Here is a 20081-nt window from a genome sequence, read left to right as displayed (position 1 = left end):
TAATTAGTATCATCTTACTAAGGCTACTATTGTAACACCAAACATGAACTAACCTGGAGAACCATACTCATGTCTTGGTAACCTACAGATCTTAGGCATCACTTCCATCAGGGTCTTGACATACTGAAGAATCGTCCCTTGTAACTAAGAGAAAACAGATGTGTGTAAACATGTCAGTGTTATTGAACTAAGAAACTTTACAACAAATGGCTCTAAAACAAGCTCTAAAAATCTTGCATTTAATTCTGTCAGTCATCATCTTCAAAAGGCAACTTTTTCAAACGAATACGGTTGCACTTTCCTTCCTGTAGCAAAAGGTGGCTAATGCCACATGAAGAGTGGCACAACAGCTAAGGTCAGGAAGGTAAAAAAGAATAAATCATGTTCTTCTCTTGCAGACTCTCTATCGTCTATCCAATTTTAGATTCTTGGTTGAAAAAAAAGTTGCATTTGAATGCTTTCAAAAGCAACAACAGAAAAATCCTTAGCATTAGGTATGTCTGTAACAGCTCAAACTGGCTATTCCGGACATACCAGTTAAGCCACAGTCCCAGCCTACAGTTAGTCTGCCTTCCTCTCACTAGAGACCCATCTCATACCTGTCTCCCCACATCTGAGCATCTGCATCAGGCATCAGCAGGATACCTCCCCAAGGCCCTTTAAACTCCTTTATAAATGCCCAAGCATTCAATGCTACCTTTAATGAATTGAGACGATTTACCACTTAAATAAATAATAAAAGAAAATCCCCCCCAAACCAACAACCAAAACTCAACCCCAAACGATGAAAAATATCTGTTTTCCTCTTTTCCTGAAGATCAGGCCATAGTACCCCTTCAAGCAGGCTCCAGTCTTTCTAGAACGTCAAAAAAGTACTTAGAACATTATGGGAATCACTGTAAACAAACTGCCAAATGTGTCAAGTGTCTGAAGTGAGATTATAAAAACTACAGCTATCCCCCGGTATAGCTGGATTATTTTGGGAGCATGCTCCTTACAGGCAACAGGGACAGGTTGGAAAAGACCATTTCTTTGGCTTAAACTTAACTGCAATGCATTATGACCGTATACATAGATACTAATAATATAGCGAACAGCCAGCCCCTCAACCTCCTCCTAGTTACAGAAAAGGCCCTTTCCAATACAAGATACCCAGGCTGTATGGATAACTTCTTCAACATCTGGTCTGAGCACTCTTCTAAATGGGCTTGATGCTATCCATCGCTAGATCAAGCACAGAGATTAAACCTTCTTTGTTATTAAGGCGCCATCTGTCAATGATGTTATTAACGAAAGCCCTGAAGTTAGGCAAGGCAGAAAGCACGCTCCAGCTGTTCTCAAAAAATATCGAGAAAGTGAATTTACAGTACAATCTTTAAGTTGAAATCAACTAATTTGAAACAGTCATACTTTTCCAGAGTTTACCCAGGCCCTAACAGCATAGGTCTCCACAAATTAAATTAATCTCCAGTGCAAAATCCAAGGTTTTCAAAACACTGCTCAATCTACCAAAGCACATCATCTATTGCTTTCACAAGACATCGAGTACTCTCAAACACAGCTTATACTGAACTTCAATGGAAGAAACGTTTTAATTAGTTTTATCTGAGATCTCACTTTCACTTTGTTTTTCTTGAGACATTTCCTATCAGAAGCCATTTGGAATAGCAGAAAATGAAAGACAATTGGCATACCAGGCTCTTGACAACTTTCAGCAACTCCTCCATCACCACAGCAATACCCTGATACCCAAGAAGTCTACAGATGACTTTAAAGTGAGGGGGACCAACAAAATTCCTGTAGTTGCTGTAGATGCTGGAATATGCCAGATTCAACGCCTAAAACGAAAGAACAGATATGATTAATGAGAATTTCAGCTGTCTGTATCTTTATAACAATCTCATTTAAACAGCATTTTAGAGCATATTAAAAATAAAATAACAACTTTGTATCTCACTCTCCAGGAAGTTAAAATACAAAGCTTCCCTTTTGTAAGGCAGGAACTCCAACCAAAATCTCTGTATTAGCAAGAAAAACTTGTAAACACTTTTTTTTCCCCACCAGGCATCTTCCACTTACCATTTATAAAGCCATGAACATTTTCGCTTCTGTATTTTTCCATTTACACAGGTATAAAAGAGTAGTCAATGCCAATGTTCAGATCCCTGAATTTAAAGCACAGCTTCTATTCCTATGTCGTCCATTTTATGTACAAAACATCTTGAAAGAAGTTACTTCAATTTTCAGTTCATAATAGGTGTTTTAAGTCTCTGAGGACTCAACTACGAAAAAACAGCCTTCTGCAGTTACTGCTCTCTGCAACCAATAAATAAGGATCTCTCTTTTTCAAATCCCTTAGCTGTACACAAGATCAAAGCAAATCTAAGTCTGGGATGTAACCTCATGGAAATTCTTGCAGAGTTGTATAAATAGGATCAGGTGCTTTGCCATATTAATGACTATTTCTTCCAAGCGAACACAACTGTACAGATCGATGCTGCGTAAGGATTTAGGAAGTGTTTGCTGAAGCTGCGGATTAAAGGGGAGTTAGCTAACTTAACATCCTCCACTTCTGTAAGTGGGTTGTTCTCCTAATATCCTGAAATTTAATTTCAAAAGGGAATCTCTTTTCTTGCAGAAGGTTCTGTTGTCTTTCCTTTTCTTTTCTGCAGTTTTCATTCTCTCTAATACATGCATGAAAGACAGCATACTGTTAGACTTGCAACTCCACACACATCAGCTTTAATAGAAAATTTTCCTTCACCAGTATTCAGGAAGAACATTGACCTTCCCTCCAGTGCAGATCCTGCCCCAATTATCCATGCAAGTCAATACCAGATACTGTAATACATAGCATTGCACAAAGAAACTACTAGGAATTCAAGTCATGAAACTCTACCAAGCTCTTGGAGGATTTTAGTCTCATAAAAGAAAAGGACTTACAAATCATCTTTAGAAGAGATCGGGATAGAAGATCACATTTTTATTTATGTTGTAAATCTCTATATAAAAAACAGTTTCCAACGTGTTTTGAACTGTGGACTTAGAAATTTAAAGATTGGATTCTAGACAGACATATAGCGAATGCAAATTTGGCAACAGGTTAACACTTCTTGGCCACCTTTTGTAGATGCCTTTGAGGTACTTCACAAACCCTCATGTGTCAAAGATTGTTGCATTATGAAAGAAATACACGAAAGCACAGGCTCAGAAGAGACCATCTAGGTCGTAACAAGAGAGAACTAGAGATCCAAAACCAACTTTCTGAATCGGGCAACTCCTGACCTAAGTGAGAAACTTTGCATATGTTATTAAAACACACACACATAGAAAATTACATAAATTTTATCATGCTTCAACAACCACAGAACGTTATAATCAGCAATTTATTTCTGCAATGTGAGAATTCAAGAAGTTGCCAGTACTGAAATTTACTTAAAGGTTTAGTTATATTTCTTACGTGCCTGAACTCCTGTCTCCACCTGTGTGAAAAAACCATATAGCAAGACATTATGACCTCCAGAAGGTGGGTTTTGGGGGTTTTTTTGTCTTTCTTATCTTGAGAGTCCTGGTGAACAAGAAGCTGACCACGAGCCACCAGTATGTCCTCACGGCAAAGGCAGCCAACAGCCAGCAGGGCTGCATCAGGCAGAGCAATGCCAGCAGGTCAAGGGAGGTGATCCGTCCCCTCTACTTAGCACACGTGACACACATCTGGAGTGCTGGGTCCAGTGATGGGCTCCCCAGTACGGGAGAGACATGGAGAGACCTATGGGAGAGTCCAGCAGTGGGCCTCAAAGATGATTGAGGGACTGGAGCATCTTACCTATGAGGAAAGGCTGAGAGAGCTGGGACTGTTCAGCCTGGAGAAGGGAAGATTCAGGGGGATCACGTCCACATGAATAAGCAACTGATTGTCAGAGCAAAGATGACAGAGCCAACTCTGCTCAGCAATGCCCAGTGACAGGACAAAGGGCAATGGGCACAAACAGGAAATCCCATTTAAACATCAGAAAAAACTTCACTGCTGTGAGGGTGGTCGAACAGAGAGGCTGTGGAGTCTCTGTCCTCGGAGATGTTCGAGACCTGACCGGACACGTCCCTGAGCAACCTGCTGCAGGTCACCCTGCTCTGGAGGGTCCCCCGGTCTCAGCCGTCTGTCAGTCTGGGAAGCTCTGTTCTAAGGACTGCGGGCTTGTGTTGATTTTGTGGAGGAGGGCTGTTTCCAAATACTCAGCTGTCTTTTCTGTGAACGCAAACTAAAACAGACACTTGGCTAATTCTTTGACTCCTAATACACGACACGGTCCTGCCATTAGATCGGAGCTGGCTAAAAGGCTAAACTCTAAACACACCCCACCGGGTGGACAGCCTAAAGCTGCATCCCTCTAGTGCAACGTGTGTGTTTGCGTAGCTCTCTGCTTACAGAAAAGGGGTCTGGGGCATCAACGGGGGAGACAACTGGTAAAACCTTAAGAAAATATGTGCAGATTAATGTCCTGATACACTAAGCATTTATACAGTTGTCCCTAAAAGGTGAGATTTCATCTTTTGCTTTTGATGTTTCCAATCAGGTAGGTCTCCACAATAAATGCGTCCAAACTGTCTATTTTGGCTATAGTAAAGGAGAATTTTACTCCAGTAGGTTAAAGCATTTTACTGCTGTGAGGTAAAGGGAGGGAACTGCTGTGAGGAAACTCCTCTTCACACAGCAGAAATTTGTCATAGAAAAGCAAGCCCTAAAAACATGATTTCAGTATTTAAAAACTCACCAATACATAACAATAAGAAGCCAGCCAGTCAAAAAATACATCTTTCTTTAATGTAACCCTCATGGGGAAGTACCTAAAACGGTCCACCTGTAAACGCTGGATTAGCGGAGCTTTATAAACTGTGACAAGGGATTTAGAAAACACCATGACACGCCACCGCCGCTTCCCCCCATTGATGCACAAAAGCATAAAATTCTTTGTTTATCTCTTCACTTCAAAGCACTTCCAATATGAGGCACAGTTTCAGTGTGACAACTTTGTAAAATTAAAATAGAAAAAATGTGCCAGCATCAATCTGCTTTACATTGGAAAGCACAACAGCCTTGAGACAGAAATGACGACTTATGAGAGCAAGCTATAATGAACCCAGAAGTGCTATCTGCAGTGTAGTCATCAAAGTGCTAACATTAATCACTCACAGCATCACTGGTACAGGCACAAGAGCATATAACAGGGATGTTCAGGCAGTACACTGTCCAAGGGGAGGCAAGCAAGAGAGGGGGGAAAAGACATTATTTTCCCCCCCTGTATGTTCTTTGAAAAGCAAGGCAACAGCATCTTTAGACAAGATGTGCTCTTGCATGAATTTAAGTGGAAGAGACAAAGAAACTATGCCACCAGCAGCATCGGCGAAAAAAAACTGAAAGCACCAAGCAATGAGAATTCAGTCCAGGGAATCTGAGGGGAAGAAAAAGCAAACTGGCAAGCAGAGATCAGGCAGGAAATAACTCATGTGAAAAAGGATACAGAAAATTCAGTGTTTATGTCATTTTCACAGCAGCATCACCGTGTGAAAATTCTGTTCTGAAGTTTCCGTCAGGAAGTGACAGTAAGTACTGACTTTATAATAATCTATAAAACATCAAGTGTTTTCCAAATGTTTACATGCCAGTAATTGTATCTCTTCTAATAATTGATGTTTTGTAATAATAAAAAAACAGTATTATTGTTGTTCAATTAAAATCCAAACATTCAACTTACAAAATGCTGTGAGGATGAAACTATTGTTTCTAGACTGTGTTAGGAAGCGTTCTACAAAAATAAATTACAATTTTAAGTAATTGGTATCTACCAGCTAAAGAGAAGACAAATGAGCAAGTAAAAGCTCTGATTTTACTAATACGCCCGATTTTAGTACCTGCAGAAGTTGGATAGATGCCAAAATGTGTCTAATAAGTTTATTTGGTAGCAAACTCAATTCCTTTATATTGTGGCTGTATCAAAAAAGGTGCACTTACCACATGATTAGAAAGGCAGCATCTACCCAGATCAGTCATATCTAAGGCTCATTGTAATGAAAATGAACATGCATTTTTTTCTTCCCACTTCCCAGTAAGTATAATCGAAAAGCCTCGAGCAACAATTTTCATACATAGACAGTCACAGAATTCTCACTAGTAATGTAATATAACAATCAAGATCCCACTAAAATAATACGTATTTTGCCAGCCTCCTATCTAGTATAAAATACAGTAAAAGTATTACAGAATAATTTCAGAATAGGTTATAAGCAATAGTTATGAGCTTTCTTAATTGGGAAAATTTTCAATAGTAAATTGTAATTTAGCCAGGAGACTTAACATCTGAAACCTGATCATTAAAAAAAAAAAAAAAAGTGATTTTTATAATGAAGTCATAAAAAATGAAATACAGTGTTACTGTCATGGGAATTTATGTTCATAAAAAAAAGCAAGAAACTTTCACAGTGGAAAAAACTTTCACACGAGTGCCACTAGAAACTGAGTATTAAACTACAAGAGAATCAGATTAAATTGCCAAGGTAGGCTCTTTTGAAAAAGTTACCCTCACAATTGTAAAATAAAAAAACCCCCACCCAACAAACGAAAATATGCACTGGCTGTTATTAAGGTTTGTTTTGTTATAAAATAACAATTTTAATTAAAAGTCTACCAAGGCAGAAGTCAACTTTTTGTTCTGAGAGGAAGATATTCTTTAACAGAAACATTTAGAAAATTGCAGAAAATAGATGTTTTCCTTACACTATTTACAGTGCTAACACAAACTCAGAATCTCAAAACATTGGCAGGTTTTCTAATGTTAATTTCATTATGAGGAGGACTATTAGTTCAGGGCAGACAGACTACGGAATTACATACAGTCACGCAGCACAGAAAAGAGTATTAGTTGTTTTTTTAAAAGCCATTATTTATCCAAAGGGTATGCTATAGCGAAAGCTGGACTTCACCAACTAAGCCTAGCTTGAGAAAGCTTTTCCAAGAGGCTAACTAGCATCAAGACTAAATATTGTGATACTGATGCCACCAATGTACAGTCATCACAGCCGCTGCTCTAGCAGTGGCTACGGGTGTGCTAACTCACCAGCAAAAAACGGGGAGTATCGGCGAGTAAGAAGCTAATGTAAAATGATATTGGAGACAAAATAATATCTGGTGATGTTTCCACGTACTGTTCTGTTTTTCAATTGACTGTGACAGGCAAAAATCAAGACTTGTGGATGGCCAGAGGAATTTATCCCTCAAGATCCCCTCCTGCCACCCCTCACTTGCCACTTAACGTAAGAAAATTCACTGCTCACAAAAGCAAGCTTTGAGATTACAGAAAACACCAAGTAAGTAAAACAAAATGCAAGATACTCAGACTAGAGAGGAAGCAAATGCTGCATTTCTTTCCTTTAAACAACAAACAAATCCAAACCCCACTTATCAACATACTCATTAGGCAAGTATTTTGTGTGACAGGTAAAGAGGTAATTAGTTGGACGGTCAATCTGTCAGCCTTTAGTTTAATGCCAAACCAGACAGCGGTTCAATTCAGTTTAGATTTCAATGACTTTTTTTAATGACAGTTTGACTCATAACATAAGATTATGTTAAATATTAAGCTTTTTTTCCTATTAGAAATGTTTGTTCTATTAAAAAGAATACTCCAGCATTGCTCCAAAGGAGAGAGACATTTATTAATGCATCTGTTTAAACTTCTGATCATTTGTTTCTCCCTGTGGGAGGGGTATATATTTCAGAAGTACAAAGTGTATTCACCTTTCCCCTTTATAGTCTTTAAGAGGTTTTGTTTCCCTTTATGTTACCTAACCACAAATTCCTTAAGCAAAAATATCCAGTGACCTTATTCTAGGGACTGTCCCAAATACGTAGGCAGCGTGTATACCAAAGTTGACATAGAGGCAAATTTTGAACGGGATGCTGAGGGCCAGCATCTCCTCATTCCCTGTCGCAAGCGCACAGTCATCTGAAAAAAAAAAAACCTGTGAATGGAAGTGGTTCCCCAACTGCAAATTGTGCAAAACACACCGTCTCTCACGGAGACAAGATACAACTGATCACCCGGACAGGCAGCAGCTCCGGTTGAATTTCCATAAGCATGTATCTAGCCTTTCACTTGGGAAAAAAGTACACAGTTTAAAATACTCCAAACTTTATGAACTGCCAACTCTCACTTTGACGCAGCAGTACCAACAATAAGAGCACAGTTTCCTAATAAACTCCTTTCCTAAATTACAGAGCACTACGATTAAGATCCACACGACATTTGCAGTGCTGCAACTTCTCAGTTACCTCCCTGGGAAACTAACATCTCCCCGTTCCACAGCAAGATCAGCCATCGGGAGAGAAAAAAAAACCTACCTAACAAAAAACCTACCTAAGCAACAACCCGATGGGAATAACCGTCCAAAACATCACAGGAAACACGGCAATGGTAATTTGGCCAAAAATGGCCAGTTGTGCCGACAGCTTTTACAGCGTCATGTACCACCCTAACCGGAACAGCATGCTATCGAGTTACTCGAGAAAGAGCTTTCAGAAGGAAGAGAGAGTGCCCACCAGTCGCTCCTCCTTTATTGTTGAAAACCTAACTCCACTGACAACATACATCGTGTGCGTGACCTGCCAGTCCGCAAACCCCTCCAGTGACCAGTGCAGAGTTTTTAACACGCTGGAACGAGACCCAGCATCCGCAAGCAACACCAAGAAAGAGCTGGCGCTGGGCATCTGGCTCGTCAGCAGCGTCCTGCTCCTCATTATCGCCGCAATCCTCCTCTACGGCTGCCTGCACCTCCTGTGCCGCAGGAGACGCGAGAGTTTGCAAGGGCGAAACGGGACCTCCGAACAAGATCACGGGAAGGCATGGACCAAAAGCGTGGCATACGCCTCGGCGGAGCTCGGCGGGCAGAGCCGACTGATGCAGGACGCCGAGGAAAAGCATCCGGGTGGCATTCAGCTGGCCACAATCATAGAGAATCCCTCAGCGTGCAAGGACCCCGTCACACTGACTTCCAAAAGCCGGGAACAAGTGCCAACGACAGGACAGTGCTCTGCTATAAATTAGAAACCTTTTGTCAGGGAGGAGATTTTTACTACATACGACATCCCAACTGCTTCAAACGCATTGCGTGCTTTGTCACCGTTCACGACAGGGAGCTCCAACTGCTCAGCGCACTGCTCCCAGCTGTACCTCCGGTGTCACGTCCCTTCCCAGCAGCCCATATGCAGTCAGAGGTACTCAGAGGCAAAGGTTCAGATACCCAAGGAGTGAGCACTTCAGCCGCACTCTGTTATTTAAAAATGAAGCATGTAGCAAAATAATCGGTTTACATTTTGAGGGGATTTTTTAGTTGCTTTTCTTTAGTCTAAAACAGCAAACAAATATAAAAATGAATCAAAAGTGACCAAGATTTTTTTTTTTTTTTTTACACTAGCACAAAATTAAAGCTGAGTAGAAGTTTTCTGATGGTAACACAGACTGCTACGCTACAGGCAACTGGAACATACACCCTGAGCGCAGTGGTTTGCCAGTGTGAGTTTTATGCCTGCAATCCCGACTGCTTCTCAAACTACACACTCCAAACTACTACAGTCAGAGTACGCACTTCGCTGACCATGGTGCTCTCCATAGCTCCCATCTGAATGAGGTCAGTCTCAGCACGTAAGCTAAACTCACCAGGATTTTAATGGTATACTTTTGCCTGTCTTTGAAATTTCCCCTCGGTCTAAAAACATAGGCAAGATAGCGCCTCTGTAAGAACACTTCTAATGAAACTATGGAAATATCCTGGGCTATCGTATTTTGCACTCTTCTGTATCCACCACAAGCTACCTTCTGCTTCACGGGCAAGTGACTCCCTGTAGAGGAAACAGAGTTCAGAGAAGCAACTCCTGGCCCTTCCTTCTCTCTTTTCCCTTTCAGTTTTAATGATAAAACTCATTCACCAACTGCAAATTTCTATCCAACCACAGAGTACATTTTGTGTAGCCAAGGGGCAAGGAAGTAAAAACATGCCAAAACACATTTTATTTTTGTAACAGTCAAATCTGCTGATTATCTCACTCTGCCTTGAACTTCACGGCAAAGTGCCAAGAAAGGCCCTTTGGACAGAAATCTGTTCACCCTCACAACATAACGCGTCTTGCCTGGCTTATGTGTATGTCACCCTGTTTTAAATCTCTTCAGTGCATTTGTGTTCCATAAGAACATAATAAATCTTAGTATTGCTGTATAATACGGTATTTCTAAAAAAAAAACGAAGATACACTGTGACTGCAGGTATTTTAAACTGCTATTGACACGAACGTATGCGCAAAGTCAGCTCTTGTTGACACAGCTCAGTTGGACCAGTAAAGGCTGGAGAACTGCTGGCTGGGCAGCTGCCATCCCTTTCCACCGCACCCTGGAAGCCAAGGTGGTGTACAGTTTTGGCAAGAGAGCGCCCGCCGAGTATTTCACAGCAGGCAGCGGGTCTTTTCAGCTACCGTATTTTGACAACATTTCCCACAACTTGTGAAAGACGTCAACTCTCATATTGCCGGGAAGACACGAGCTGGCATAAGTTTGATGCGTCGTCTTTACTTTTTTCTGCTAGGATAGGTACGACACACAGAAACTTGCGCTGAATGGTGGCGAGTATTACTTTTAGAAAACATTTGAAAAGGCGTCTTTATTGTGTTAAGTTAGCAATAACATGTTTTCCAACCCTACATGGCATTTCCTCCAGCTGACACATGTTTTTCTTTGTCTTACACACCAGTCTTAAATAAACTGTGAAGATGACAACAGTTTACTGCTGTTTCAAATGAAGGTGTTTCATGAAACAGACACTGAAAAGCTCGCTTTGGAGCATGAAGCCAACACTACAGGTTTACTGCCAAAAAGGGGCAGCTGGGTAGCGGGGACAGAAAAAAAATGCTTTAAAATGATCTTGTAATCAAATTAACGGTAACACTTCTCTGACTAGGATTTCATCAGAGAGAAAAGATTATTTTAATGTTAAAGGGATGGAGCCAAGAGACATATATTCTCATCTCTGCCAACATCTTGGGCCCTTAAAAGCCTGTTTACTTCTCTGCATCTCTGTTTCTTTATGTGGGTTTTAAGGCAGTCCAATACATATATTTACATGCATTTATGTTATACACACATGTGTATACCATACTGAGAACAAGGAGCAGTTCAGTCTTAAAGCAGTTTTGAGGCAATTCACCTACTGAATTTTGTTATTTATATACAAACACATATATACAAAAATACATGTGTATATATCAGATTGAGAAGGCAAGGAGCTACCATGGAAGTGCTCCCAGGAATGGGACTTATCTCATCAAAATATAAAACTATTCCACCCAAGGAGTTTACTGTGCACTACTTAGACAAACATTTATATCACCTCACACGCAACGGACCACCTCGCACCCGCTGCAAATAAGCAATGCATAAGGAGTGTCATCTGACTTCTGCACCAGTTTTGAAGAACTCATGTCACCACGCACTCACAGAGCTACGAGTCTTTGTCTCTTGCTCAGAAAGTTTTATTACAGATTCGTTCAGGTTCATTCTGGCAATTCGGTGTTTTGGTAGTTCACTGTGCAGTTTTAACAGTGATCTTGTAAGGGGCAAACATTCCAAGTGATTACCAAACTGATAACAAGATGCAACATAGTGCAAACTGACGTTAAATTGTGCACCAGCAGTAGATAAACACATTACATTCACGTTGAGAAGTATTTTCCAAAGGGGTCTTTTTTCACAAAGCAAATGACTTAGCATCTACAAAATGCAGAAGACATACACACATGAAGACCTTTGGAAAATGTTGTATAAGCCAGAAAGGAAGCTCTTAAATTCTGGTCTACACAACCTCTATAAAACCAGGTACTTCATTAATGTGCAAAGTTAGTTTCAAATCCCCAGAAGAGATTCTTTTTTATATGTACATTATTATTTTATGCATTCAGCCCATGTTGCCAAATTTCAATCTGCTAACATTCATTTCATTAATCCTACACACACTTCATCTGAGTGAAAGGATTTCAACGACCATGCCCAATGAGCTTTTAAAATACTCCAGCTCACATAAAACGCTGACGAGCTTTTGCAGGTCGGCTCTTTCCCACCTGACAGCTCTGCTCCCGTGTCAGCCAGGAGAAGTCAGTTGTATCTGTCGATTTCTGTTTTGCTAATTAGATGAAGATACCACTTAGAAAACTTTAGATGCAACAGAGAATGTGGACACAACTGTCTATGCTAAGCATCAATACACATTAATATAGGCCAAATGCTTAGATCCATTTGGAAATATCTACAAATATGTGAACACTTTGAGATCAAAACTAAGAATTTCTTTAATTACTCTTAATCAAGCACATTGCTCGTGCAAAGCTTCTGCACAGAAAGTGTTTTTAGTCATTACAATCCAATACATGCACGTATGAGTGTACATATGCACAAGAAACCACAATGCTCTTGTCTTGACCTAAAAAAACACCATGGATTGCTAAAAAAAAACCCCCAAAAAAACAAAACCAACCAACAAAGTCCAATAAGGAAAATAAAAAGTCATATTCCTTGGCTATATGATCAATACGAAGTGCTCACCTGACTACCCTGAGTAGCTCAAGAACTCAAAAAAGACAATAAAATAAAAAATACCTAGCTACTCCATACTGCACTATTATCCAGTCAGGAGGCAGTTCAAGAATATAACTGTTAAAGGACCCAAACAAGGATGTGCTCTGTGACAAGCCTGGCTATATATTACACAGAATAATATCATGTAATTATATCACACGCTAGAATGTGTAGCCTCTATCACATAAGAATTACTATCTGTAACTTGCTGTATACAGTAGAAATGTCCTCCTGAAACTCCATTCAGATATCCTCAATTCCAGAATACATTAGATTCAAGAATAAAAATATACTTTTGTAGAAATTTAAAACTACAGAGAGTCAGGAATATTTGCTAATAAAAGCATATCTAGTTATGAAACTTGCTCCAGAAATGCATCTAAGAACCTCCTCGATTGCTCCTGCTCATATAGAAAAATAATCAGATTTCTGAAAATGTGTATCTCTCAGAGTAAAGATTACTAAACTAATTTTAATAATGTAACCTGACTGATAAACAAAGGTTCCCCAGTTAATCCTCTGTCACTCACCCCACTGTATCATCACTTAGATAAATTAAGTTAGCAATCTCTGCTAAATTCAGTGGGGTTTTTGCTCTTTACGCTGCATCTGGTGAATTCCTAAAATAGTAAGGAACACAATAACTCTAATGTAAGAAAATCCCACTTTCCTATAATTTACTGTTCCCTGTTGGAGAGGAATTATATAAAACACTATTCACAGTACCAGGCAATCAGCTGTTAAATTCCATATTAAAGACGTGAATCCTTTTTTACATTTTAAAAGCATGAAAGTTTTACAAATGCAGCAGATATATTAGGACTGAAATTTGTAACTTCTGAGCTATTTCTTCAGCTCTCAAAAACTAGCTTGCTGGGCAAATCACAGAGATTGCACCGTATAACTGGGATATGATCTACAGAAAATAAGAGTAAGACAAGGACTAATTACGCTCATGTTTAAGTAGGAGCTAGAAGATAATGAAAGTAGCTAGACATGAAAATGACACAGCGCACTTGTATAAATCACAAGGATAATTGAGTACATAATTTTAAAACCTTTTTTTAGTCAACAATCCTCTAATTTGATCCTTATGTTTTTATTGATCTTTTCCGTACTTTCATTTTGCCTCCCTGATATTCAAGAAAACAATGCAACATTAAGAGTGACATCTTGTTAAGTATTCTCAAATGATTTGCTGAAGATACCACTGCTGGTTTTTACTGCTATTGGAAGTAGATCAATATTTCTGACTGGATATTAAACATGCAGATATACGTTAATGTGCTATGCCTTTAACTGTCATCAAGACCCAGGTAATAATTCTGAAGCGTAAGAAAACAAATCTGCAGCGATCAGAGAGAATAAATCTATGCCTCCAACATACAATACTGCAATTGGTCCTGTGAATACAGGCTAACTTTCCTCACTTGGGTAGCTCCACGAAAACCCACGACTATTCTCTTGTGCCAAGTACTCTCTCAACTTGTCACCCACGTAAGCTCCTTTCCAACCTCCATATCGGGCATTGCCTTAAGGCACAGAGTACATGACTGTGTATCATGTACACTTCTACCGAAAACTTGCATAAACCTTCTAGGCACTCCTAATCTGCAAAGCACAAAAGATGATGCTAATACAGGAGATGAGATGGCCAGAAGGCCAAGTTCATCACAACGACTTTGAGGTTGAAGATCACAAAGAAATGCTACTTTTTTCTTTTTTTTTTTTTAAATAATTTAAGCAGTTTGGTATCTGATAGTTTAGGATGGTCAGAATCTATATTCCTTTTAAGTCAGATAACATCTGAAGCAGTTTTTCCTATCTGTTCCCTTTTCTCCTGCCATCACAGTCTTCATCACTGTAACAAGGGAGCAGCTGCACCCAAGACGGGCTCTTGTTCTCACTTCACCAGATGACTAATTAATCTTTTTTTGAGTCTGCTCTGCCGCTATAAGCAACTGTGCAATGCAAGGTGGTTGAGAGAAGGACTTATTTTTAGCTATGTCAGACAAGACTAACCATCAGACTAATCACTTGCACTTTGGCTGAAACATATGGTGAGCTTCACAGCAAAGTCTGGGAAAAAAGCATATATTGAATTTAAAATACTCACAAAATGTATTTGAGGCCATTTTTAATAACTTTCATATTCCGTAAGTTCTATAATTAAAAAAGATACCTTTAAACATTAGCAAACCATAGATATAAAGGGAATTAAATCCAACCTTTGATCCATAGAGATACTGCGGCTGTGCATTAGGCTGCTTATCTCTCTGAAACTCCTGAGAAAACGGTAGCACGGTCCGAACAAACCTACAAAAACAAAATAAAGAATTCACTAATTATACTTAGGTTAGTAGGGTTGCGCCTAATGCACCTTACCCTGTATAACACTGCTTTTGTCTACATATAAAATCAAAGCCAGGCCGGTAGCCTTTCAGCCCAAGTTGAAACTGGGGAAGCACATAGCCTGCATTGCCCAAAAGCCTGTACACAAATCATAATCACTTCCCCACCACTTACTGGGACCCTGTTCTTCCAGTGGTGTGCAGGGTCCCAAAGTATTTCTCACCTCTACTCTAGCCCAGCCCAGCAAAAAGAGAAGCAACTAACAAAGCAGCAATAGCCTCTCACAGAGAGTAAGGAAGTTCCTTCTGCTTCCAAAATTACGTCCTTGAGAATGAACCACACCTTCAAAGAAGAACATGACATTTCTGTCTAATGTTTTGTAGCTTCTTCCTCCCCCCAACAAAACTCACAGCAGGAGAAATACTTTAGGTTAATACCTTTAAAAAAAAGTCAGGAGGAAAGGTACAATCCTTGTAGCAAAATTAACGTTTCAGAAGTTTGATCATACTTTAGTGCGAGCATGTACTAATACAAATCATGTTTAGCCTTACCTTTGTATATTGTTAAGAGGATGACAAGAGAACTACAAAGATATGGAGTACTGCAAAAGATAGGATCAAACAGCCCACTCCAAACTGAGGGCCTCGGGGTCTGAAGAACGTGCTTGGGCAGAACTCTGCAGGCACGAGTCCTCTTGTGAACAAGTAGCACAGACCTGCTCCCCTGATGTTGCCTGTTAACTGCGTAATGCACGTTTTGCAGCACTACAGTTTTAGTGCAGAAAGAAGTTAATCAACATCTACTACAATTCTGATTCTGCTTAACTTCACTAAACTGAGCAAAATTATTGGTGCGTGTGTTTACAGGTTGGATGGCTACTTTATTTTTTTAACTTGATAAAAAGGATTTCTTGGTAAATGGTGCAAAGCTGTATATACACAGGGAAGAGGAAAAACAGCTATTTAAGAAGTGTACATCAAATGTCTCAGATCAGGCTGTTCTGAGTGATAGCTGAGTAAAATGCATCTAGGAAAAGGTTTCAGGAAAGGAAGTTTGCAGTACATTATAATATCATAAGATACAATTATATCTTGATCTGTTTTTGTTTAGAATATGTTTGAATTTAACCAATACACAAAATAAATGATTCATTAATAATTTTTCCTAGAAAGAACATAGAAATTCTATGTTTAATACATCCATTTTCTAGCTGAAAACAAAACTAGCCATGCTAATCAAAAATTGTTTCACCCAAACATGTATAAATTGCACCATGTTGCTTACAATTATTTCCACTGTGTTTTATTTCTGAGTAATCGGAACCATTCTTGTGAGAATCTGTAACTTCAGGACAAGGTTTTCTGTATTTTTTTAACCTGCTCAAAAATAGGTATACCCACAGTTTCACTACTTGTTCATATGTATTTTAGCCCCATCTTTCCAAAAGTACTTGTACTTCCTGAAGCCCAGAAAGTGCTTGCATTTAGAGCTTTTGAGGGAAAAGATCATTTATGTGTATTATTTTTGATACTATATAGAGAGCGTTTAAACCTCCTTACATTTACATTTCCTCAGTTTACAAGTTCCCCCCTTCTCTCTCACTTACATAGCAACTGAAAACTTCCTCTTGAGATTACTCGAATCTGTTCTCTGCACAGATACTTCATTAATGAGATCACCAGAGATGTTGTAAACATTTGATGGAATTCAAAGTAATCTGCAACATATGACAGTCGCAGAGACTACTCCATTCCCCCTTCTTTCTCTCCAAATCCTATTCCTTTTTAAATTGACATCAATTTTCAAGCCCTAAGAAAAACCTCTAAAATGAAAGAAATCGAGAGATACCATGTCATTTGAGATAAGACTGGGTTTCAGCACGCAGACATATTGGACAAGAGCTGATTAAATTAAAACCCTCACAAGGAAAAGAGTGTTTCAGAATATAAATGTGGGTGCATCCCATGAGTTGGGAAGCTGTAACTCTTATTCTTTCTCTTTTCAAAAAGGTATTATGAATATATTTGAACTACAGTGTCATTAGCGTCTGGGAGCTAACCAGTCAGACTGCAGTTGGATTGAGAAGAAATCACAGCCTCAGAAATCAATTACCAGAGAAACACTTCTGAGACACAGTCTCTAAGTTTCATTAGCTCTGTACAAACACAAGTAACTCGTGTGTGTTCCCCAGTGCGCCTCTACATTCCTGGGGGTTCCTCCATCTCTAATGTTTTAGAATAGTAGCAAAATAACCTTAAAGGTTTCTTTAAGACTTGAAGCAAGCACCCATTTTATACTTTCTTGAGGGACGTGGGGGAAAGATGCCGAGAGAGGAAGAAAGAGGTTAAGAAAAGGAAGTAGGATCAAGAGATACAGTCACTTTGTATCTTACGGCAGGGCTATGGCTAAGTACTGAGGATACAACAGGGAAAAGAGAGTGCATCGTTCTAGGAGGTATGTGACTAATCCTGACATATCATTCAGATAAATATCAGAGATTTCTTCTCTCGAAACTAAGGGCTATAAAGAAACCTTTACAGTTCAGCATCATCTGCTAGTCTTCAAACTTTTTCAATATGTGTATGTGTTTTCTTTTTGACATCCTGTTGGTTGGCTTCCTCCTGCTCCTCCTCCAAGAAACAGAAACATCTCTTTGAAGGACTGAAGTGCTTGGAATATCAATGCTAAAGCTAGGCAAATTTTTACTTTCCCTCGGATACTGCTAGATGCAGGTTTTGGCATACTCCAAAATAATCAGTTCTTTTCATTTTTAATCAGTGTTGATGATCTCACAGCAATTTATCCATTTTAATCAATGCAGGTTGTAAGCAGTCAAAGTAGATTAAGCAGATGAAGAGCCTGCTGGCTTACTAAAGCTTTGCAACAGTGAATGCTAAAGGACAACATGAGTCCCAAAGTAAGTATTTTAGGGATCAGATCATTTTATATCGGTGTTTCTGTGATACCTACCAGGGAGGAGTTCATAGCGAGCACTTTACAAACTAACCTAAATGATTCTAATTACCATTGTCTATTTAAGAAAATAAGGAGAGATCTGAAAGAGACCACTTTGGTCAATGAGCCTGCTGCCTTGCTACTGCAGGCACCAGATCAGACAGACAACCTCATTCTTAAACTTTCTGAGCTTCATCTGAGCAGTAATAAGATATCACAATTCTCCCTCCCTCCTCATAGAGAAAGTGTCCCTCTGCACTTCCCCGTCTAATTGGTGTGAACACTTCTAATTTCCAGCCTTCTCAAATTAGCTTGTTCTGTCTACCAGGTCTAAGGGTAGCCCTACACCTCCTCTCTTAGTGAATGCTAGATCTAACTCACCCTTCTTGAATATGGATGTCAAGATAGAGAGAACAGGGGGCTACAAACTGAAGAGTGAGGAAACAGCAGACAAAACAGAGCATGAAAGAGTAACTGATGTCTGCCACTCCATTACTATCACCATTCATTTTGGCAGAAAGACGGCTACTATTTTTTTTTTTTTTTTTTTTTTAGGTGGGGAAGATAAGGTGCTTGTTGTCAAATTTGATGGAGTATTTGACTACAGTCACCCCTACTTTGCATGAGCCTATGTAACTACGCCATTTGGCTCTTTGTAGCAGAAACTAGGTAGTTTTCACTGCCAGTGCTGCTTTTTCAGGTTTGCTCCAGCAGTGTCTGAAAGGGCTGAAAATTTGTCTGAACGGTGACTATCACAGAGTATATGCAAGACAAGAAGACACAGCTGTTCTCTTGTGAAAACTAGTCTCAAAAGCAGTACGAGAAAGACAGAGCGCTCGCAAAAGGAAGGGGGAGGCAGGCAGGAAGACCGAAAAATAAAAAGCTGGTCTTTTTGTTCATTCTGTGACAAATCTGTATCCTCAGAAGAAACATGTCATACTGCATTTGGAAGAGTGCTATACACATGAATTTTTAGCAAAGAATACAGATTTGGATAATGTGTTGGGAGGAGATGGAGCCACAAGTCTGACTACTGTCTCAGGAAGTTTGTACCATTTGTGTCAAGAAAGCACAGAAAATCCTCAATCCAAATAAATGTCTAGGCTGTCTCACACTTGCTCCTCTCTTAGCCCTGAACACAAAACATGCTGTCATGGAAGGAAAAGACCAGCTTATAATTAGTAACGAAATAAGGCAGAAAAAGGAACACTACAGATGCTGGAAAAAGAACAAAGAACAAAAATCTGGCAGTTGTCCATGCGTCATTTGAATCCTCTGGCCAGCCCTAATCCTCCTAACTCCACGAAGACACAGAGGAATGAAAAAAGTACAGATGCAGGCATAAGCATGACAAAGATTCCTGGTGTGGAAAGACCTTTGGCTTAAAAAAAACATGCAACTGAGGGCCAACTCTTTAAGAGCTGAGAGACAGCTCTTAAAAAAAATATCCCAAGCAGCACAGGAAAGACAAGTGGGAAATGGCTGCTCACGGTCACTTTCAGTATAAGAACTGACAGGCAACAGCTTGAGAGCAAACTAAGAGAGATACTTTTTCACGCAGCACACAGCTCCACTGCAGACTCCTCACTACAGCATGTCGTGAATGCCAAAACCTCACATAGCTTTAAAAAAAAAAAAAGGACTGGACAAAGCAACAGGGAAAAAAAAAATACCTGTAAAGGGACAGAAGTGCACTAATATCCCACCATTTTTGTTTTACAGAAACACCTGATCATTGCTAGAGGCCAGCACATTTCCTAGAAGAAAAATCACCACAAGCCTCCCTTGTTTTCATACTCGGCCTCTGCATGGCTGCTGCCAGCATCAGGACACTGGACTAGAGAGGGCTTTGACCTCACCTGCAGTTTCCTTCCACGGCTCATGCCATTATCCAAAAGCTTGTTCTCTTTCTTTCCTGATCGACAACAAGTAGATTAAAAACACCCTTGGATTTCACTGCTAATGCCCATCCGCAGAGGTCCCCTCGCTCATCTCCCCATTCCTTCTCCACAAACTGTTGCGCCCGAGTCTGGACACAGCTGTGCAGCTGGCCAGCACTAATGAGACTAAATTCCAGAAAACTGGCAACTGCAATTATTAAAT

At 39.7% G+C, this 20081-nt stretch overlaps 2 protein-coding genes across 2 annotated transcripts in view; one reads left to right on the top strand and one right to left on the bottom strand.

The window, feature by feature from the left end:
- The window catches only part of CYFIP1 (cytoplasmic FMR1 interacting protein 1), a 60475-nt gene that overhangs the window by 15467 nt on the left and 24927 nt on the right, over positions 1–20081 (bottom strand). Inside the window, exons 22-24 of the mRNA XM_009331289.1 lie at positions 14900–14987; positions 1695–1838; positions 54–144 (exon numbers count right to left, since the gene is read on the bottom strand). Coding sequence (XP_009329564.1) covers positions 54–144; positions 1695–1838; positions 14900–14987 — 323 coding nt within the window. The remainder of the gene's footprint in view (positions 1–53; positions 145–1694; positions 1839–14899; positions 14988–20081) is intronic.
- LOC103923040 (fibronectin type III domain-containing protein 9-like) lies at positions 8427–9098 on the top strand. Its single transcript, XM_009331288.1, has one exon. The coding sequence runs from the start codon at positions 8427–8429 to the stop codon at positions 9096–9098; it is 672 nt and encodes a 223-aa protein (XP_009329563.1).

This window comes from Pygoscelis adeliae, unplaced genomic scaffold, assembly GCF_000699105.1.
Source record: "Pygoscelis adeliae isolate BGI_AS28 unplaced genomic scaffold, ASM69910v1 Scaffold149, whole genome shotgun sequence".
In the NCBI taxonomy this organism is placed as follows: domain Eukaryota; kingdom Metazoa; phylum Chordata; class Aves; order Sphenisciformes; family Spheniscidae; genus Pygoscelis; species Pygoscelis adeliae.
The sequence above is the reverse complement of the archived record's forward strand: the minus strand, read 5'-3'. Positions and strand labels throughout refer to the sequence as shown.

What these genes read in the sequence shown, in the direction of transcription:
- LOC103923040 (XM_009331288.1), top strand. Translation starts at nt 8,427, where the DNA reads ATGGGAATAACCGTCCAAAACATCACAGGAAACACGGCAATGGTAATT.